Raw genomic sequence first — 22,523 nt, 5'->3', positions numbered from 1 at the left:
GACCAAACATTCCCGAGAACAAAAAATAATGGGGGTGGGGTAGGCGTGAAGTGAATTTTAGGAATTTCTCTAGAGGCTGATCCTTGACCAAGGAAGTCCCCATTTATGAAGAAAGAAGCCATACTCCTCACTCTCACCTCGAAGTTGGAGCCTGGGCGGTGACATACAGTGGGCAGGGAGGTTTCAGGGAAGCCCAGATGTGCTCAGGGCAGGAACAGGTCTTACCAGAAAAGAGGATGCCATGTGGACTCCAGTCCTCTCACTCTAGGCCAGAGCTGCACCTCAGTACACCCACCCAACTAGACCGGGGCTTTAACCCCCAACACAGGTAAGCAATACAACACTCCAAGCTGCTCCAGAGCCCCAATACACCACATCTCCAGAAACAGTGCAATGTGTTACTAGGGAGAGATGCAGCCCAAAGCTCAGCATCTGCCCCTGAGGCCATGAGCAATGGGGGGATGTCGGTGAGAACCGGGCACAATCACTGTGTGTACCTGCCTTGGGCAAAGACAGCACCTACTTCTCAGAGCTGGCAGGACAGGCCTTCTCCAGGTCAACAGATGAGCACCAAATTTCTCAACAGCACTGTACAATGCACAGAGACTGGAGTGGGGGTCCCAGGGTGAGAGGCCAGCCACAGGCTGTCTCTAGACTGGAGGGCCTGCGCTCAAGTAGCTCTGCAAACCAGAAACATGGCAGGTGAGATCTTAACTGGGTGAGTGGATCTCTGAGTCTCCATGAAAAATCATGGACAATGTTGTCTTTCAGATGGGACTTAACAAAACCAGAGTACCAGAGAATACCAGCCACACACAGAGGCATTCCACCTCCGAGAAGCCACTCTGGCTACCAGTCTTCAACATCCTACCTATGCATCCCACCATACAGGAGAAAGGCCAACCAAGAGAGAGAAGAGACAACTGCTGTAGGAAAGCCATGCCCAGAGTCAAGGACCTAAAGTCACTGGCCCAGGGGTTCCCTGGTGACACAGTGGTTAAGAATCTGACTGCCAATGCAGGGGACACGGGTTCGAGCCCTGGTCTGGGAAGATCCCACATGCCGCGGAGCAACAAAGCCCGTGTGCCACAACTACTGAGCCTGCGCTCTAGAGCTCGCGAGCCACAACTACTGAAGCCCATGCGTCTAGAGCCCGTGCTCTGCAACAAGAGAAGCCCACAACGCAACAAAGAGTAGCCCCTGCTCGCCACAACTAGAGAAAGCCCACACGCAGCAACGAAGACCCAACGCAGCCAATGAATGAATAAATGAATGAATGAATAAATAAATAATTCTTTAAAAAATAATAAAAATAAAGCCACTGGCCCACACCAGACAGGAATCTCAGCCAGAGGGGCCTGGCTGAACCAAACCATCAGAGTTTCTTCTCCCCTATCCACTCTCAAAAGTGCAGGCAGGGGACTTCCCCGGTGGTCCAGTGGCTGAGACTCCGTGCTCCCAATGCAGGGGGCCTGGGTTTGATCCCTGGTCAGGGAACTGGATCTCACATGCCACAACTAAAGATCCCACATGCCCCAACTGAGATCCCAAGCAGCCAAGTAAATAAATAAATAAAATATCAAAAGTGCAGGCAGATCCAAAGTCCTTGTATATTGCTACTGTCCTCAGGATAAGCCCAAGCTCTCTGGACAAAGCACATAAAGTATTTCTGACCTAGCCCCTGCCTACCTCATGCCCTGTGTTCCACGTCTTTGATGCACTGTTCCTTTCATCTAGAGCATCGCTTCTCACTTTGTCCATCTGGAACCCTCCAACCTATCCTTCCAGATTCAGCATCATCACCTCTTATATGAAGCTTTCCCCAGACTCTCAGGTACAGGAGGAAGTCCAACCTCTGGGCCACCCTTGGGTACAGCACACACCATGGATGGGCTTTTTCTACACCAGCCTGTGAGATCATGTGCACAGGCCTATCTGCCTCCTCTCTAGATAGGCCTCAGGCCTGTGCTCCTGGGGCCCAGGTCTGGGCCTGGGACAAAACAATGGGTGCCTCATTGTCATGTGGAGAATTAATGGATGAGCACATTACTGCCTGGCCAAAGGAAGCTGGCTGCAAGTGAAAGGAAAGGCAGGCTGGCTGTGGCCAAAGGGCCACAGGGCCTGGGCCTGAGCACCAGATGCAGAGGAGAGGAGAGCGCCCGCATCCCACCCCCACAGCTCCATCCAGTGCTCTAGCCCAGGCTTGCTGTTCTTGGGTAGAGCCACTCATCACATGTCAGGAGGCCGCCACCACCGCCGCCGCTGCTGGGATGATGTTACAGTCTATTTTGAGGGTCACACTGGAGCATCTGTCAGCCTAGTCAGCCACACCCTCCATGTGTCATCACTAAGAGCTGGAGACACCCAAAGGTCCATGAACTCTGCCTGAGCATGTCATTTCCCCAGGGACCCTCAGTTTCAGGGCCTCCTTGGCTTCCTAACAAGATCAACCCAGATGCCCTTATCTCCTGGCACCAGTGGCAGGGCTCTGATGTCTCCTCACCCCACCAGATCTGCTCCTGGGGTTCCCAGCTCTGGTGACTCGGCAAATGCAGCTGAAGCCCATCAGTCTAAGCCTGGCTCTTAGCTCAAAGATAACCCCTCCTTCTCCAGCTCTCCCTCATATTTGAGGAGTGCCCAGAAAGCCCAGCACCCAGATGTCAAGCCAGTTACCAACCAGGCTCATATTAGGCCCAACAGGTCTCACCTGCTGAGAAACTCCTACTCATCCCTCAAAACCACGCCCAGGCTCTGCCTCCTCTTATAGAGAGCCTTTCAGTGGACTCTCTACAGAATAGGCCAGAGGCTCTCTGAGGACAAGGCTGGCCTGTGCAGGCTTTACTGTTGTTCTCCCTGTACCTAGCATGCACCTGGCACACAGAAGGTATGAATCAGTATAACCCTTGAAATGAAACCTTTCTAATTAGACAAGCTTAGTGTGTTCTGCTACAAAAGACATCGTCATAACAAAGGCCTTTCTGGAAAACAATGACACTGACAACTGGGTTCATAAACACCTTTTACAAAGGAGGCCTGTACTCAAATCTACAGAAAAACAAGTTTCCAGATTCAATGGGATGGTAAGTCAGTCAAGCCCAGTGCAGAGCACGCCACACTTCTCTGGGCCTACTCAGCACTAAGCACCTTTCAGCTCTGTCCCCTAAGAACACTGTGATCCCCTAAGGATCCAACTGGACATTCCCTCATACCCAGGGAAGGAATGCAACAGGGAAAGGCAGCAGCAGCATGGACACACGTGTATGGGATCAGGTGTGAGCATCTGACAAGTCAGGCTACTCCACTGCACCCTAAGGCCCACAGCCAGGGCAGGTCACCAAACATCCCAGGGGCTCAGGGCTCACCCATAAAACAGGTACATCATCATCTGCTCCAGCCACTTTCCAGAGATGCCATGAGGATGGAAGTAGATAATACAGGAAAGCTACATAACTGGTTAACACCTGGGTCATGGACCAAACACCTTCAACACTGATGGGAAACAGGAAACAAGCTGATCATTGTCTGCCCTGGAACTGCCGTTGGCCTCCTGAAAACCACACCTGGCCCATCTGGCTATATCTTAGCCATGAGAAGGCTTTCAGGGATTCCATAAAGAGGCCATAGGTGACATTCACACACCTTTCCTCTGACAGTGGTCAACTGAAGCAGGCCACCACAAGCATACATGACCTGGGACCTTTCTAAAACTGAGATTTCCAGGTCAGCTTAACAGCTATACTTACCTCATGTAAAAATGCTGGGAAGGTTAGGAAAAGATGCTCAACTTTCTTTGGATTTGTAGGAAATACCTATAGTAAGGCGATCTAACGAGATACAGGGCCTTTTCCAGCAAGATCCACTTATAACTGAAATGTTAAAAGCCAGGTGAAGGAACCCAGGTCTCCACATTTAAACTGAAATGTAGAGACCTTCTGAAAAACTGTTCTTGTCTTTTATTAGCTCGCTGTTATCTACGATTAAGGACTCTGGAGAAAATAATCCATTTTCCTCCCTACAAGTTTAGGAAATGCCCCTCCATTTCTTTGGCAATATGAGACTGCAGCACCAACATTTCAGTCTACACTGTAACTATTTTTGCAGTGTTTGTTTCGTTTTAAGAGGCCGTTCTCATTCACACTAGCTCTAGCACATTAAATACATGTGCTTTTATTAGATGGTGGAAAGGGAAAATAGAAGATTTAAAGCTCTCCAATAATATAAACTTCCTACCTGTAAATGCTCTATATGGGGATAAAAGTAAAAGATGCAATAGCTTGCCACAATCAGAACTTCAGAATCATAGAATTCTGGGATTACAGGTAGCTTAGATGCTGGCCTAGCTCCCCACAGTACAGACAAGGAGATCAAAGCCCCATGACCTACCCACAACCACAGAGCCCTGCCCGGCACAGATGTTACAACTTCACTGAGGAAGCAGGCAAAGCTCCAATTCCAGCAGTCTTGCCCCCAGCAGAGCCCCTTGGCCAGGCATTTTGCATGTACCACAAGGGGAACAGTCCCTAGGAGAGAGGAAGTATTCTGAATGCTCAAGAACACACATCAGTGTTGGAAGGAAGGTCGTTGGTGGGGTTCGCAAACTACCCACACCAGACCTAAGGTCTGATGAGGAAAACCTTTCCAAAGCAGCTAAAATTATGTTATTTCACAACTTAAACACCTGCTTTGTGACAACAGCCAGAAAAAAAGGGAGACTAGGAGAAGAAAAGGAAGAAAAATGAAAAATCTCCCCTCTGATTTCCTGTATCTGCTTAGATCACCCTAAAATAGGGAGCCTCCCTAATGCTGACTTTAACGAGGACCTTCCTAAAGCTGATCCAACTGGTGTTCAAGTCCCTGGACTGAAAAACAAGTTTATGAGTAGCAAGCTCATCTGATTCTGACCATGTGCATGCTGTTTACCCTAAGATGACGGACCAGTGGCTGCCACAGCTTTGATGAATGATGCAAAGACTCTACTATCCCTCTGAAGTCTACAGGGGCCTCTACCATGACTAAATGCCATAAAAAGGAACCTTGAATACAGCAAGAGTGTGAAAGGAGGGAAGTCACAAACACCACACAACAGTGGGGGAACTCCATTCTGGACGCTGATTTCTTAATGTAAACTTGTTGTTTGTTTCCCTAACCTGTTGATGTACCTCATTACACTATCACTAAAGAGAAGCCCCTCCTCTATAAAATGTACCTATTTGTCATCAAAAGCTGCTGCTTAGACCAGGCCATGCCCACAGCCAGGTAACAGACGTATCCGCTATTCAACCCTTTGCAGCCCAGACCAATGCAGCTCAGCAGCTCGTACCAGTCACAGGTGTCAACCAGGAGACCTCAAACTCTGACCACAGGAACAGTTCAGTGTTGGGGGAAAGAACGTGGTCAGGAGGGGCTTACCCATCTCTTCCTTTGCTGACAATCTTCACCTCAAAGTAATAAATGCCACAGGCAGCAGGTATGGGGTGGGTGGCGCGCACTGAGGCTGCATCTTTGTGATTTTTGCCATGACCTAATAGAAGAGGGCAAGGAAGAAATTTCAGCAGAAGGAAATGCAAATGGAAGCCTCATTCTTCTCTGCTCCATGGCAACTTCACCCCTCCATGGCCAGAGGAAGCCCTTGCATAGTCCAAGGAATAATTAGAAAACAACTGAGCAAACACATAAACCTCCCACCTTTGGCTCACCTCCTCCTGAGAATAGCAGCTCTGCCTGAGACACTGCCATTCAAACCACAGGAGAGTACATGCAATGTGGGTGCGTATGTGAGAGATTCCTTAGTGCTGCTGCCAGACTCTCCAAGATACAGGCAGCCCACTTGGAAGACTAGGGGAGGAAGAGGCAGCCCTGGAAGACGCCCCCACAACTTTAGCGCAGAACCCTAGGCCTTGTCTGGGATGTCTGGCAGGTGAGCAAGCTCATGGGCCTCTGGCTAATGGAGGGGATGTGACCACCCCTTTCTTCAGACACTTATGAAACTAAGCAGTGGTGAAGGGCCTAGCTCGAGTCAGAGGTACCCCAAAACAAGCAGGAAGGCCCTGAGAAGAATGTCCAGTCCAGCACTGGGTTTGGACACCTGCTGCGGTTCTCCTGACATCAGATGTCTCAGGGCAGAGCAGACTAGGCAGTCAATCCTTGGCCTGGTCAGCCCCACCACCCTAGACACCCCGCAGGAGCTAAGGCCCAAGCCGGAGCACTCGAGCTGGGGAATGGACATGATGGAGCACGGGCTGGGCAGCACACCCACCCCGCAGACGCTCTGGCCTTCTCCCCCTGCGACCAAACAGGCCAATACCTTTGTAGTGGACGCGGAGGTTGCCCTGGGAGAGGCCGATGTAGTTGTACTTGTCCTTGGGGCTCCAGGAACGCGGCAGCGGCGTCTCGTGCTGGTTGACCGCGGGATACAGGCGCTGCAGGCGCCGGCTCAGTTCCTGCTCCCCTGGGGACGGCAGCCCGCATCCAGTGCCCCCGCCGGAGGAGTCTCCAACCTGCAGGTTCCCAGCTCCCAGGTCCGCCGTCGCCGCCGCCATCTTGGAGGGAGCTGCTATTGTGTCACTGGGGGCGGGGAAAAGCGGGACCAGATCCGCCTCTTTCAGCCAATGGCCAGCGAGCCAACCTGGGCCGTAGGGAAACCGAGTCCCAGTCCGGCACCTATCCTTCGACACCACTACGCCTCGCCACATTTTGGACTCCATTTCCCACAATGCAGAGCTCTCCAGGGGCAGACCAGCTTGGGCTCGTAAGGATCTCTGGGAGATGTAGTACAAGCCGGCTCGGCCATAAGCCTGCTCGGCTGAGACACTGGGACACCAAAAACTACAATTCCCGCTGGCAACGTGGCTCCGGCCTCTCAGTTCACCTCCCTCCTCCATGGCCTCTGTTTATCTCCCTGCCTCAGTTCTGGTCGCTAGGATCGTATCCGCTATAGTGACTGACTCTGAGGAGACCCTATTCCCGGTTCGAGTCCACCTTTGCTACTTGGCCTTCCTCCCAGCCCGCGGGTGCGGGGCTCGGAGGCGTGGCACAATCCTGACCCCGTCCCCTCCGCTGGGCTGCTGGGACCTGGTCGCCATGGCTACGGGCTGTAAACTACCACAGCTTCCCAGGCCACAAGTGCTGGCTGCCCGGCTGCCCTAGGGTCATGGACTCCCCGAAGCCGCAGCGCCCCAGCTTCGCGACCACGTTGAGGTAGGCGCTGGCCGGACTGAGGGCGGAGAGGAGGCCTTGAGTACTTCCAGAAAGAGAAATGGTACCTGATTCGGACCTCTGCACCTCCTGCCTCTGCTCCAGCCCCACAGGATCAGTGGTGCAGAAACAGTTAGAATCTCAGATGACTTGTCAGCCCAGGAAGGTCGTTACATTCTAGTAAAAGGGCAGGCGCACTTTATCATTAGTAATAGCCAGCTTTTTCGTATTGAGCGTGTATTATGTGCCAAGTGCTCTATACACCATATTTAACCCTCACAACAACTCTATGAGGTAGTAATATCACTATTTTACAAATAAAGAAATAGAATCCAGAAGAGATCATGTGTCTTAAACATGTTTATAAGTTATGGAGCTAGTATTTGAACCCAGCCATGTGAGACCCAAACCTGAGATCTTAGCCACAAGGATAAACAACCTTGCCCAAGAACATCCCATGGCCTCAAGGTAGCTCCTGCCTGTATTCAGGGGTGCAGCATCTGGACACTGCAAATATGATAACAAGCTCTGTTAGCCAGGAAAGCCATAAAGTATACATATTAAAACAAAAATTTTGGCTAAATACCTTTCTAGCTCTGAGAGCTAAGAGAAGGCCCTTAAGTTCTGGGCCTCTGTTTCCATATCTCAAACATGGGAATGACACAGCCCACCTTAAACTGTTGGGAAAATTTAGGCAGCATATATGAAGCTCTTATGACAGCTCTTGCACATAATCGGCGTTCACTAAACGTTTAATGAGTGTACTTTCTTGCTTCTACTCATTCCTAATGCAAAAAACCTGATCTCACCTAAACTCTAATCCCCCATGGTCAGCTGCCTTGACAGAGAAAGCCTAGAAAAGTCAGGAAATTAAACGGCGCCTTGACAGAGAAAGCCTAGAAAAGGCACGAAATGAATCACAAAAAGCAGACAACAGGCTTGAGAAAGAGTGTTGTTACCCAACACACGAATGGTTTAGGAAACTGCAATCAAGTTTGAAAGGGATATGAAACAGACTCAGAAAGAGAATCCCCATGTATTTTAAGAAGGAAGCACAATGTAATTGCTGATGCTGAATTTGGTGACAGTACAAAACATCATTCCTGCCCATATTCTTCATTCACCAGTGTTTAGTGGTGTATAGTATATTGGGCCAAGCTCACTGCTTCCCTTAGAGGAATAGTGTGGGTGTCCTCCTCCAGCTCCCCTTAGAGCAGGGCCAGGATGATGAAGCATGGGCCAGACCTTAGCACTACACGAGTGTCAGCAGGACCCTCTAAAAGGTACTTTGAGGGAATTCCCTGGTGGTCCAGTGGTTAGGACACTGCACTCTTACTGCCGAGGGCCTGGGTTCAATCCCTGCTCAGGGAGCTAAAATCCCGCAAGCCACACAGTGTAGCCAAAAAAATAAATAAAGGGACCTTTGAATTGTGCATTTTCCTGTGGCAGGTTCCTCCTCCCCATTGGCTTTCTCCTTTCAGCCTCACATCCCTGGCACAGTAGATTTGTGGATGGAACTCAGTAGCTTGACTTCACTCAATACCAGGACTTACCTCCTGTCAAACCCACTGCTTGCCATTAGTTAAATAACTGAGTTTTCTCCACCTTTGTAGTAGAAATATAATCTATTTCCCATTCCTCTCTGAGAATTGGTGTAAAATATTTAATATAATACTAAAGAAGCATCCTAAGATTTTTGGATAAGTGTATAGACTCTACCAGGTGTTTTAAAATTTATTTATTTTAGTTATTTATTTTTGGCTGCTTTGGGTCTTCGTTGCTGCACGCGGGCTTTCTCTAGTTGCAGCGAGCGGGGGCTACTCTTCGTTGTGGTGCACAGGCTTCTCATTGCAGTGGCTTCTCTTGTTGCGGAGCACGGGCTCTAGGCGTGTGGGCCTCAGTAGTTGCAGCGTGCGGGCTCAATAGTTGTGGCTCGTGGGCCTCTGTAGTTGCAGCATGCGGGCTCAGTAGTTGTGGCTCGCGGGCCCTAGAGCGCAGGCTCAGTAGTTGTGGCGCACAGGCTTAGTTGCTGCACGGCATGTGGGATCTTCCTGGACCAGGGCTCGAACCTGTGTCCCTGCATTGGCAGGTGGATTCCTAACCACTGCACCACCAGGGAAGCCCCAGGTGTTTTTAAAATTAACATTTGCAAATCTGTTTTTGACTACTGTCTCCCTTGGCATTCAAAACTAGCATGTTACCAGCCGCTCTCGCCTTTGAGATGGCTCACACTCTGTCTGTGGAGTGTGTTTCTCTCCAAATAAATCCACCTCTTACATATCACTTTGTCTCTCACTGAGTTCTTTCTGGAAAAAAAAAAAAAAAAACCTAACATGTTACCTACTGAGATTTTCCATCTGGCAACTTCTCAGGATTTGTAGAGTTCCCCATAGTTTTCTTGCTTACCTTGCCCCATGTGGTAGTTCCAGCAGGAGCAAGAACAGAGTTTAGAAAATTGACTGGTCTTGACAGGAAGGTATGATTTTACCCAGTGAGCAGATGGGTTGATCTGCTGCATCCTGTCTCAAACCCATAAACATCTGAGCAAAAGCCTTTCCTTTTCCACACCGGCTGCGTATTCGACATGGTTTGCTCACACTTGTTCAGTTTAGAGACAATAGAGAACTGGAGTTTGGGGTGTCACTGCTCCATGAAGTAGGACTGAAGAACCCTGCAGGACAGGGTTTCCCAACTGGGTTCACGTCAGTGCTCTCAACTACCCTGGAGTTTGGGTAATCCTTGTCTCAGTTATATGGACAAAGACACTGAGCTTCAAGAGGTTAAACAGCATACCCAAGGCCACCAGCTAGCAGGGGAATGAAGACACAAGTCTATCTAGCGGCATAAATCACTCCCACCCGCTGCCACCATGGATTACTGGGATCACGTCTTCCTTTTGTTCCGCCTAAGTCTGACTGCCCACAGGCAGCCCTCCCTCTAGACCCCCAAATGCCTTCCTAGCTTGAGCAATGATGGCTCTCCCCAAGAGGCCTAGGAGTTAAAAGTGGTTCCTTATGATCCACTTTTCCCACATCCTGCTGTCACAGTTAATATCTCTGCAGCTCCTTGCAGTTTACAGGGTTTTTTAAAATATTTTTTTTAATTAATTAATTTTTAATTTTTTGGCTGTGTTGGGTCTTCGTTGCTGCGTGCTGGCTTTTTCTAGTTGTGGCAAGCGGGGTCTACTCTTCGTTGCAGTGCGCAGGCTTCTCATTGCGGTGGCTTCTCTTGTTTCAGAGCACAGGCTCTAGGCGTGCAGGCTTCAGTAGTTGCGGCTCGTGGGCTCTAGAGCGCAGGCTCAGTAGTTGTGGCTCACGGGCTTAGTAGCTCTGCGGCATGTGGGATCTTCCTGTACCAGGGCTTGAACCCGTGTCCCCTGCATTGGCAGGCAGATTCTTAACCACTGCGCCACCGGGGAAGTCCCTACAGGTTATTTTTGCATATCTCTTTTACTCTTATTTAAACTTTACAACAGCATTGTGAGATAGAAATTGCAAGAACTGTCTCCACCTCCTTGTGAGGAAACTGGGCTGAAAGAAGTTGAATGACTTGCCCAAGGGGGTCCCTATTGGAAACACAGATGTCAGCCTCTGGGCCCTATCAGCCAGTAAGTAGAGGCTCAAGACTCCCACCCTGGCTCTTGGACCCCAGACCCTGTGCTTCTTGTCCTATAGCACCTGCTTTTGGTATCACACCCCCCAGAATGTGGCTGTCACATTCATGGAACTGTCATCACAGCCACAGCTAAACACTGAAGGGAAGTATAGGCCTGCAGGGTTCTCTGGGTTCATGGTGAGGGTGTCCTGCCACTGCAGGAGTTGGTGAGACTCTTGTGATGAGGAGAAGGCTTCTGGGAATGTGGGAAAGTGGTTTGGGCCCCAAGCCAGGAGCTTGTTGGCAGCACCTCTGGGAATCTGGAGGCAGCACTGGGAAGACCCAGAGCCTGGCTCTGAGCGGAAAGGAAGCCATGTCTTGTGGCTCTGGAAAGAGTGGAAGTGTACTCCCCACTCAAGGCTCTGTCACCCACGACTTCCTTCTCCTTCTCTGTGCAGAGCACACTTGCGACCTTTAGGAGCGATTGTAGATGATTCCTTCCTCACAGAAGCCAAGAATACCCAGAAACGCAAGCTTTCTCAGAAACGGAAGACGCTGCTGGTTAATGGCCGTGTCCTGTTGGAACCCTAAATTTTGATCCCCAGATCCTTTCTGCCTCCCTCTCTGCAACCCAAAATCACCACCCACCCGAACCATGCCCCACCAAGCGGCTTCTCCCCAGTTAGGGGAGTGTGGCTCAGAGGCCAGGCCCAGCAGGCTCTGGGGTGGGGGAACGTGCACACTTGCTGCACCTTACCGGAACAGCCTTCCCAGACCTCCCTGAGCAGAGAGGGACTCGGCTCCTGCCCACAGATAACCTTCCCCTGCAACGCAGCATTCTGGAGTGGGCCTCATTTCTTCATCCAGCCTGCCATGAGCCAGGCATTGTGCTGGGTGCTGGGATGGTCCCACCAGATCTGTCAAGGTCCTTCAGAGCTATGACTATATCTTTTTGTCTTTACGGCCACAGTGCCTGATGTGGTACTTGAGTCGCTGGCATATGTGCACCATTATTGCTGTATATCTGTGAAGACTGAAGACAGTAGTAAAGGATGTTTCTCCATTGCGCTGTTGGCTCTGCACTGGAAGTAGAGACTCTTTACCAGCCTCACGACAGGTTCTCCCTCCACTCATGTTCTTTAAAGTTTTTACATAAAAATGAATGCTGGGGAATTAATTCCCTGGAGGTCCAGTGGTGAGGACTGCACGCTTCCATTACAGGGGGCACAGGTTCCATCCCTGGTCTGGGAGCTAAGATCCTACATTCCTGCATGCCACGTGGCGTGGCAAAAAAAAAAAAAAAAAAGGAAGAATATTCTTCCCTCAAATGAAAAAAAAATACTGTGTTATTAAGATTTGGGGGCTTTTGTTGATATGATCATATGATTGTTATTACTTTTTTTTTTTTGCTGTACGCGGGCCTCTCACTGCTGTGGCCTCACCCGTTGCGGAGCACAGGCTCCGGACGCGCAGGCTCAGCGGCCATGGCTCACGGGCCCCGCTGCTCTGCGGCATGTGGGATCTTCCCGGACCGGGGCACGAACCCGTGTCCCCTGCATCGGCAGGCGGACTCTCAACCACTGCGCCACCAGGGAAGCCCCTGTTATTACTATTTAACAAGCAAACAGCCATTGTCCAAATCTTACAGGTGAAAAAACACATCTGAGCAAATTTATAACTCCAGCTCACAGTGGAGAACTGTGGGCCGTGGTGGGTTTCTTTGTGCGAGTATGTCTTGTCTGGAGGATCTGGGGACACGTGAGCTGTACACTTTGTGAGGCTGAGGACTTCAAACATGGGGACCCTGACATCAGGGAGGGAAAGGGGTAGTGTGGACTCTAAGCGGAGACCAAGCGCAGCCACAGTCCCGAAAGATTCGATTACTTGGGGCGCCTGCTCCCCGTCCCACTCAGCTGCCACCTACTCAGTGGACCTGGGGCCAGGTTCTTTCACTCCCTTTCTTCTGCACGGCGGCAGTGACACCGTTCTAAACCACCAGAGGACGCTGTTGCCTCCTGCCACCGCCGACCCCCGGGGACGCCCTCCCCGTTTTCACCTGCAGGGGGGAGCAGAGAGCACGGAGCTCCCGGGAACGCCGCCTTCCAACCACCGGCTTGCGGAGGCCTTACCAGCTGTTAACAACCAGGACAAGAAAGCAGCATATGCTCAGCAATCAAAATAGGGTGACTTTTTCTCTTTACAGAAACGGCAGACAGAGCACGAAGATGGGCCTTTTTTATTTTTTAAGTCTCCCAAAATAAGCTAGATTAAGCTTTATTTCTATGACTAAACTGGTTTTGTCTGCTCAGGAAATTTTCAAGGCTAGTCTCCCTTTGTTTTTGTTCTTGTTTTTTGTTTGTTTGTTTTTAACTGAAGTCTGGTTAATTTACAATGTTGTCTTAGTTTTAAGTGTACAGAAAAGTAATTCAGCTTTACATATATAATATATATATTCTTTTTCAGGTTCTTTTCCATTATAGGTTATTACAAGATATTGACTATAGTTCCCTGTGCTATACAGTAGGTCCTTGTTGTTTAGCAGTTTTATATATAGTAGTGTGTATATGTTAGTCCCAAACTCCTAATTTATCTCCCCCACACCCACCCCTCTATCCCCTTTGGTAACCATAAGTTTGTTTTCTGTGCCTGTGAGTCTATTTATGTTTTGTAAATAAGTTCATTTGTATCTTCTCTTTTTTTTTTTTTTTTTTTGCTGTACGCGGGCCTCTCACTGTTGTGGCCTCTCCCATTGTGGAGCACAGGCTCCGGACGCGCAGGCTCAGCGGCCATGGCTCACGGGCCCAGCCGCTCCGCGGCATGTGGGATCCTCCAGGACCGGGGAACGAACCCGTGTCCCCTGCATCGGCAGGCGCACTCTCAACCACTGTGCCACCAGGGAAGCCCGTGGTGGCTTCTCTTGTTGTGGAGCACGGGCTCTAGGTGTGTGGGCTTCAGTAGTTGTGGCTCACGGGCTCTAGTTGTGTAGGCTTCAGTAGTTGTGGCTCACGGGCTCTAGAGCGCAGGCTCAGTAGTTGTGGCGCACGGGCTTAGCTGCTCCACGGCATGTGGGATATTCCTGGACCAGGGCTCGAACCCATGTCCCCTGCATTGGCAGGCGGATTCTTAACCACTGCACCATCAGGGAAGCCCCAACCATTTATTTTTAGATAGTGAAAGGATTTTAAGCAATTAAAAACTTGTGAGTGCTTTTCTGATCATATCCCAAACATTTTGAACATGTAATTTTAACATTTCTATAACATGTTGTATTTTTACTTTAAGTAATAAATGGGTCGGGAAAAATATTAATTTATTTTTAAATTTCTGTAAATGGTTAAGTGTTTTAGAGGTATGTTTACCTTATCAGTTATTTCATTGTATTATATCAGGAAATGCAAGGTATACAGTTTCTCATTTAAAAATGTGTTAACACCTTATCTGTGGCCTACGATTATTTTTTTGTATATATTAAAAGATTGTCCTTCTTTATTTCTGTTTAATGTATGTATAAATCTATTCACCTGTCATTATCAACTGTATTACTCTTAGTATTTGTCTTTTACCTTTCTCTGCTTGATGTAGCTTATTTTGATAGGAGGGCTTTAAACTCTTTACAATTCTCTTTCATCATCTCTCTTTCCCCCCCATGTTTTTATCTATTCAACAAATATTTGTTGATTCCCACTGTGTGCCAGGTACTGTGGATACAGTGGTAAACAAGACATAGTCTGTGTTTCTGAGAGAAGATGGGGGTGTGATGATGGGAAAGTGTGGGCGCTGGGATTGGGGAGAGTATCAGGGAGAACCCCTGAGATGCTAAGGTTGAATAGTCAAGCTGGAGCATTCTTGACCCAGGGAAAGCATGTGTGAACATATACGCCCAATAAGTAGCGTCTTCGTTTTTATTATGCCTTGCATCCAGCTAAATTATTGTGCTCCCTTAAATATTTATTCCACAATATTTGCTGAGTGCTACTTAAGACTATGAAGAGTGTTAACACAACATTGTAAATCAACTATACTTCAATTAGGAAAAAAAAAAAAGACTACGAAGAGTGTGAAGTATGATGCCATCAGTTCTGGAAGTACAGAGATAGGTCAACCTAGACCCGTGCAAGAGGCTGGAGTCCTCCCTGGGACCTAGCAACAAGGCTTACTATGTACTTTCCAAAATATTTAGGGAGAGGATGAATGATTGCAAGATTGAGAAAAAATAGATAGAACTAATAGAATGCAAAGAAGAGCCCAAGGAGACAGTGGCATTTTCCACATTAAGAGGGTCAGGAGCCAGTCACCATTAGCCTGGAAGGACTCCTAGAACCTGGATGTGTGGGACATGGGTGGTAGGCCTAGTCTCTCTCCATCTCAGAAGAACCTGGAAGCTGGGCTCAGGGCCTTCCACAGAGGAAGCTTTAATACTGAATTCAATAATTCAATGTTCTTTTAAATTTCAAAGTAACTTATGTGCATTGTAGAAAATTTTGAAAAATACATGATTACAGACACATAAGCACCCATGGGCCTATCATTGGAGAATAATTACTGATAACCTTTTGGGTTATTTCTCCATCTTTTCTGGCTTTTCATCTTACCTGGTTGTGCTTATTCTCTAATTTCAGGCTGTACTTAACCCTTAGAGATATAGTGCATGTTAAGCCTCTTTGTAAACATTTCATGCCTGTATAAGAATCTTCTGTTTTTAGACACTTAGGAGTTTTCTGATTTTTTCATAGTCACAAGTAAGGCTTTGAGGACTGCCCGTAGGCATGAAGCTGCTGCTTCATCTCTGTCCCCTCTGCACTGGCCAGCCCAGACCTCAGCCTCAGCCAGCCTGCCCTCCTTGGGCATTGGCCCCTGTTCATAGCCCTTCAAAACTCCTGCTGTTTCCCTGAGGTATTAGTGCTACCCAGGCAGTCTTTGTGCACTCCCCCACCTCCCCTGACACATCATTCTCTTCCAGAGTAACCTCAGCTCCTCCCATGAAGTCACTCAAGCTTTACTGAAATCACTGACATCATCACTTCCTCCTCTAAGAGGACCAGCCTCCCCTGGCACCCTCCAGTCAAGGCCCCCACACTCCTGTGACCTGCATCAGCTTCAGTTACTACCTGCTTATCAGTTCATTTGTCGTCCCACTTCCATCATACCCCGAGCTTCTTTCATGTCCCAGAACCCAGCAGGGGCTGGCATGTGCTATGGACCCAGAAATGTTTGATGAAAAAATGAGTGACTGAATGGATGAACCCTAGAAGTAGGCTTCACTGGTAATAGAGTCATTTTTTTCTCTCATGTTTTTTGAGTATTTCATAAAAAGTTGAAAAAACAGGCTCATAAATACTACTACCCCCTACCCCTGCTCAAGGTTCAAAATGAGATCCCACTGCTTCAGGGCCCTACCACCTCTCCCTTCCCCCTCCCCCAGGGGGTAGAGCCTAGTCTCCTCCCGGGGTCCACAGGTCACCCTGCTGAATCTCTGCAGTCCTGCCTGAGAGTCCGGGCTTGAGGCTGGGCCTGCCCTCCCCGACTCTCTTTAGCTGGACTGTGCTGTGGGGGCAAGAGATGGTCCCAGTAAGTACTCATATCTGTTTTCATAGCATAGGTATTCAATACTCACTGACAAACCTACAGAAGAGAAGAACTCACCTTTACTGAGCTACTAGAAGGTGCCTGAGTCTGTGTAAACCACCCTCTATTCTTTCTTGTTGCATTCTCACATCAATACAATGCAGTGGGGAGCACAACCATTCCCATTTTACAGATGCAGAGACTGAGGCTCAGACTGTGGTCACATAACCAGGGCCCCAGGGTTTAATCTAATCCCTCTCTAACTCTAAGAATCCCAGTCTTAATTATGAACCATATTAAGAGGTGTTGTGGGGGGAACCCAGGAGTGGAGGAGGAGCCTGGAGAGGAACATCAGGAAGGGGAGCAATATTGTCACGGTAACCCCACCTGTCCCTTCTTATAGTCCTGTCCGTTCTCCTCCATCAGTGGCCACCTGTCCCCAAGGCCCACATGCATCAGTGACCAGACCATTCTGCATAATCGAAAGCCCTGTTCAGATGACTACCAGAAGCGAGTAGGGTAAGCCAGGGTTAGCCTGATGGTGGACGGACTGGGCCCAGAAACAGTGCAGGGGTGTTGCTGCCCCAGACCCAGGGCACAAGGGCCTGGTGGGGTGTCCATCACATCTCAGTCCACCACTCCCTGCAGTAGCTGGCAGCAGCAGCCCCTGCGCACTACCAAGCCAAGGTACCTAGAGCGACTAGAGAACTACCTACGCAAGGAGCTCCTCCTGCTGGACCTGGGCACAGATTCTGCCCAGGAGCTAAGGCTGCAGGTCAGAGCCACAGAAGAACTGGGGGGAGGGCAGGGGCAGGGCTGGGAAGAAACCTTACTCACCAGGACTAGGCACTTCAGACATTCAGGCGAGACCAGCCTTTCCCAGCTCTCTTGGGTTCCCCTTCCTGGTAAGAGAAACTTGTTCTCTAACAAAGCCAGTGAGCAGGCAAGTCTACCGGCATGGAACCAAAACTCTCCTGAGGGTTGGGTTTCTTTACCTGAGTCAGGTGGCCTGAATGCTGTCTCCAGTCCTTTCTGTGATCCCCAGCACCCACCTTGGGTCATTGGGTATCAGTGAATGGAGCCTAAATCCTGGCAGTTGGGCAAGCAGGGGTCATACAATGTCTACCAGCCCAGTTACAACAGCCCCAAGCTTGAGGAACTTAGCCAGATACAAAGAGAAATCTAGATGTAACCTAGATTCTGATGCATATTAGGGAAGGAATCACCAAATCCCTGCTCAAATGGCAATGATGATGGGGAATCCCTCACTTCTGACTTAGTCACTGACAGAAGCATTTGCTGAGCACTGTCTGTGTGCCAGGCTCTGGGTGGGGCCTTAGATATGGTCTCACAAGCTAAAGGAACCTCGCCAACAAAGAAGCAGAAGCTCAGAGAAGGCATCCAGCTATGTAGTAGTGGAGCTAGGATTCAAACTCAGGGCTGGTTCGGGAGCCTGTGCTCATTCCAGTATACAATGTTGCCTCCAAAAACTTCCTGTGTGTCCAAGTGGGACAGGAAACCACACCTCTACTTGGAAGCTAGAGCCTTAGACCTTCTCCTGCCGCCACAGGACTGTAAGATGGGGAGGGGTGCTGGTAAGAGGCCAGCTGAAGCACAGTGCATGGAGGAGGCTGGCTGCCTGGAGAGCCAGTGGGGGCTCAGGTAGAGAGGGGGAGGTCCTGACCCAGGTCGTCTGCCAGGTCTCAGAGACAGCACCAGGAGAGGTCTCCAGAGAGCAGCTGAGAGGGATGGAGCTGCCCCTCAGCTCCCTGTGAGAGACCCCGGCGGTGCCTGTGGCATTTATTTGAATGTGAGTCGCCTGGCAGCTTCATGCTAGAACACTTCTAAGCCAAGCAAAGAAAAACTTAGGTCCCACTGAGGGTGGCAGCTATAGGCCAGGAGGTGACAGTTTCCCTTTTCTTGCCAGCCTTACAGAGAGATCTTTGAATTTTTCATAGAGGACTTCAAAACATACAAGCCATTGCTATCCTCCATCAAGAATGCATATGAGGTGATGCTGGGTAAGACTGCAGCCTCCCTGCCTGGGCCCAGCCTGGAAGAGGCAGAGAGAATCCTACTCTGACCTTCTGGGTTCTGCAGCAGGGCTGGGGCAGCAACAAACTGGGCTTTGAGGTCACCAAGCCCCCCTTAGCCTTTTTGTTTACACTGTCATGTGATAGGGCACCCCAGGGCAACTGACTACCTCCCATTCTTGGGAAGCATGGTGGGGCAGTATCTGTGGGAAATAGAGCATCTTTTCTATTGAGAGTGAAGCCCAGAAGGGAGAGTGTACCCCTGGGAAGTGAGGGGGTTTCCCTCACCAGGCTCAGGAGGTGCTGGGCATGGTGCAGCTTCAGGACTAAAGGCCGTATGGGGAAAGGGCATAGGTGAGACCCTGGTCCTCATCGGGACTCTGCCCCTGGTTTAAAAGCAAGTGCAAGAAGGACTTAAGCAGGAGCTATGCTTTGAACAGGCATGTATAGACTCCTCGAGTTTGCAAGGGACACAGCCACTCACTGTGACCTCAGGATCAGTGTCTCCTGGTTGTTTGTCCTCCATGGCCCCAAAGGGACTCTCCTACCTGTCCCTGCTTAGCCGACCAGAGGGAGAAGATTTGGGCTCTGGAGTCCCTGAAGGCGAAGCTTGTCACTGTGAACGAGGACTGCAACGAGAGGATCCTGGCCATGAGGGCCAAGGAGAGAGATGAAATCTCCACGCTGAAGAAAGAGAAGATGAATTTGCTAAAACTCATTGATAAGAAGAATGAGGAGAAGATCTCATTGCAGAGTGAGGTGAAAGGGAGTAATGTGGTGACCAACTCCCTGAATCCCTCCCACCCCCACCCCAGGGGTGACCTTGAGGCCTTCAGCCCTGGGGTGACCCCCTAGCTCTCTCTACCCTTCTGCCTGGGATGACATACAGAGCCACCACCTCCCCCCATACCCCTCTCTCCACATGCTGCCCTCCTCCTCAGCTCAGCACTGGCTTGGTATGGCCCCAAATGCCAGCAGAGTCTCACTCCTTGACTGCCAGATTTTCTCCACAGGAGGAAGCTTCGGCACTTTGCTGGATTCTCAGGAATGACCAGTCTCCTCCTCCTCCTACCTTTCATGTTCTCTTCCCAACAGGTGACCAAACTGAGGAAGAACTTGGCTGAGGAGTATCTGCGCTACCTCAGCGAGCGAGATGCCCATAAGATCCTTATTGCAGACCTGAATGAGCTACGGTACCAGCGGGAAGACATGACACTAGCCCAGTCCCCAGGTAAGCCCAAGGCGGGTTTCTCTCCCCTGAAGAGGCGCTGGAGAGGAGTCTGGCTCTCACCACTCCTATTCATTCAACTCTCCTATTATCTGCTCATTCACAATGGGAGATGCTCCTGCTGCCACCTGGGTCTGTGGATCTTCTGAGCTGGCCTGAGAACCATACACTTGTTGTTTATGAAGGAAACAATCACTGGCAGCTGAGGCAGCCTAGACTCCCTAAGGGCAGGACAGGCCTGGTACTCCACATCTTGGGCTTCTCTATTTAAGCTCAAAGCCCTATGCTGGTAGCACTGTGGAAAGACTCAGGGGCTCCCAAGCTGGGAGAGCAGGAAGACCTGGGACATGCCTCAAGGGACACTCAACCCTGCCCTGGGCTACAGGCCCCAGAGGCAGGGTGACATGAGCTGGCGGGCCCCCTGGCAGGTGTCTGGGGGGAGGACCCCGTGAAGTTAACAATGGCTCTGAAGATGGCCCGGCAAGACCTGACCCGCACACAGATGGAACTCAACACCATGAAAGCCAACTTTGGAGACGTGGTGCCCAGAAGGGACTTTGAAATGCAGGAGAAGACCCTCAAGGACCTGCAGGAGCAGGTGCTGGTGGGCAGGCAGGGTAGGGAAGGGCCATGCAGGTGAGTAGCAAGGACCAATTACCCTGCCCACAGCTGGACAGCCTGAGAGACGACTATGAAGAGGTCCACAAGGAGCACGAGACGCTGCTGCAGTTGCACACGAGTACGCTGAAGGAGCGGGACCAGTTCTGCTCCGAGCTGCAGGAGATCCAGCGCACAGCCACACCACGGCCAGACTGGTCCAAGTGTGAAGGTAATGCTGGCCATGGGAGCCCTAGGGACTGTTCAAGTGCGTGGTCTGGACTCCAGCTCCCTCTCCCCATCTGCAGATGTGGTGGCTGGAGGACGAGATCGCTGGCAAATGCTGGCCAAGGGCAAGAACAGCGACCAGCTGGTGGATGTGCTCCTGGAGGAGATTGGCGAGGGGCTGCTCCGGGAGAAAGACTTCTTCCCTGGTCTGGTAGGGGAGTCCCTGGGCTCAGGAGGCTTGGGGCCAGAGTCAGAATGGCCAGGCCTTGCTGCTGAGAAGACTTGATGTTCTGGGGGAACTATCTGGGGCTCTGCCCTGCTTGCTGGTGGGGCTACAGAGGGGCCCAGAGATAAGCTGACATGGTTCCATACAGGGTTATGGGGAATCCATCCCCCCTTTCCTTCGGTTTGATGGCATTGTGGAGAACAAGAAGCCAACCAAGAAGGATGTGGTAAACCTCCTCAAGGATGGCTGGAAGGAACGTATCACTGAGGAGCAGGTCAGATCTCTCTAGCCATTTTGGCCTGGTGTGGCTGCCTGAGTCCTCTGGTGCATGGGGGGGTGGGGGGTGTCCCTCAAGGTGCTAGGGAACAGGGAGGAGAGCCAACCGACGTGGGGCAGGCTGACCAAGCAGTCTTCCCCCTACCCTGCAGAAAGAGAAGTTCCCAGATTTCTTCTTCAATTTCCTGGAGCGTCGCTTTGGGCCTGGTGATGCCATGGCCTGGGCTTACACCATTTTTGAATATACCAAGCTCTTCCACTCCAATGAGGTCATGAGTCAGTTCTATGCAGTCTTGATGGGAAAGGTAAGCTTGGGCCTGGCCCTCCACCCTTTGTCTCCGGCATAGGCCAGCTCTGTCCCCACCCCTCTAGGAAACAGCAAGATGGTCAAAGCTTCCCCCCTAGAGGAAAGAGAGTGTGTACATCAAGCAGAAGGAGACAATAGCACAGCTGCTGAAGGAGATGACCAGTGCTGACAGCCAGAACGAGGGGCTACTAACCATGGAGCAGTTAAGGTGAGAGACCAGTCGGCCACCCTGAACTTCAGCCCAGCATGACCTCTGGCCAAGCTCCTAGCTGTGCAGGGGGAAGGGGAGCCTGGTGGGAAAAGGCCAGAGACTCAGTGCATTGTGCCCTTTTGAGCACCAGTGGGGCTGGCAGAGGGGTGCGGGGAGATGGGTAGGCAGGCATCAGCCAGGCCTGTCAGTCCTCACGTCTCCCTACAGCACTGCCCTCAAGAGTACCTTCCCCTTCAAGAAGGACGAGAGAATTCAGGAGCTGATGGAGGCAGGGGGCTGGCATCCCAGCAGCAGCAATGCAGACTTGCTCAACTACTGTGTATTATTTATGGAGGTGGGTTGGGGCCCAAGAACTTGCCCAGTCCTGCCCTAGCCTCTGCTGGACCCTAGCCCGTGTACCCTCACCCTGCCTTGTGGCCCCTTCCCAGTATGAGGAGGGCCAGAGCATGCCCTTTGTGCAAAAGCTGCGGGAGCAGTACATGGATGAAAAGGATGAATACTTACAGGAGTTAAAGCAGGAGCTGGACCTGGAACTGTGAGTGACCCTGGGGACCTCAGGCTCACTTAGTCATAGGCAAGTCCTACAGGCTGGGCCACAGAGTAGCACCTCAAGCCCCAGGTCTCCCTATGCACCGAGATTGCTGCTGGGCACTACATACTGCTCAAACCTGGGAGAGGGCATCTTGGGGTCTGGGGTATAGAGAAGACGGTCAAGGTCTATCTCTCTCTTTCTTTGTGGGGGCAGCCACGATGAGGTGACCCTACCCAAGGTACGTGAGGCCTTGATGAACATTGATCCCAGCCTGGACAAGCAGACCCTAAACAGCTATTTGAGCCAGGCCTTCCAGCTCCCCATGACAGAACTGCCAGAAGAGGGCGAGGAAAAGGAAGAAGGCATTGTGATAAGGCTCCAGACTGCACTGGAACAGCTTCAGATGAGTGATGTTAGGCGTGTGGGGCGCCGAGAGCAGGAACCTGCAAGCTGAGGACACTGTGGGCAGCCTGAGTGCTCCCGTGCTAACCTCTGACTGTTGTTATAAAATTGTTTGTCTGAACCCATGCTA

The 22,523-nt window shown here is 50.6% G+C and overlaps 2 protein-coding genes across 5 annotated transcripts in view; one reads left to right on the top strand and one right to left on the bottom strand.

Annotated features, from left to right (window-relative positions):
- The window catches only part of RANBP10 (RAN binding protein 10), a gene marked incomplete at both ends in the record, with an annotated part of 63,155 nt that extends 56,601 nt beyond the window's left edge, over positions 1–6,554 (bottom strand). For 3 of the 4 annotated variants that reach the window (XM_079723971.1, XM_079723970.1, XM_079723972.1), the window contains 2 exons: positions 5,410–5,521; positions 6,305–6,539. In XM_079723971.1, coding sequence (XP_079580097.1) covers positions 5,410–5,521; positions 6,305–6,539 — 347 coding nt within the window. Of the gene's footprint in view, positions 1–5,409; positions 5,522–6,304 lie in introns of all 4 variants that reach the window. The other variant, XM_079723969.1, reaches the window with a different exon arrangement.
- Positions 6,555–6,608: 54 nt separating this feature from the next.
- On the top strand, positions 6,609–22,445 carry TSNAXIP1 (translin associated factor X interacting protein 1; the record flags this gene model as incomplete). Its single annotated transcript, XM_079723968.1, has 16 exons — positions 6,609–6,748; positions 11,247–11,349; positions 16,757–16,872; positions 17,002–17,128; positions 18,281–18,374; positions 18,949–19,145; positions 19,482–19,617; positions 20,043–20,212; positions 20,284–20,443; positions 20,520–20,650; positions 20,814–20,939; positions 21,094–21,246; positions 21,347–21,456; positions 21,667–21,793; positions 21,888–21,994; positions 22,205–22,445. 16 exons carry the CDS (start codon positions 6,609–6,611, stop codon positions 22,443–22,445), a joined length of 2,238 nt encoding a protein of 745 aa, XP_079580094.1.
- Between the last annotated feature and the right edge of the window lie 78 nt (positions 22,446–22,523).

Source organism: Hyperoodon ampullatus (genome assembly GCF_949752795.1).
Source record: "Hyperoodon ampullatus genome assembly, chromosome: 18".
Taxonomy (NCBI): domain Eukaryota; kingdom Metazoa; phylum Chordata; class Mammalia; order Artiodactyla; family Ziphiidae; genus Hyperoodon; species Hyperoodon ampullatus.
This window is presented reverse-complemented; position numbering and strand designations above follow the sequence as displayed.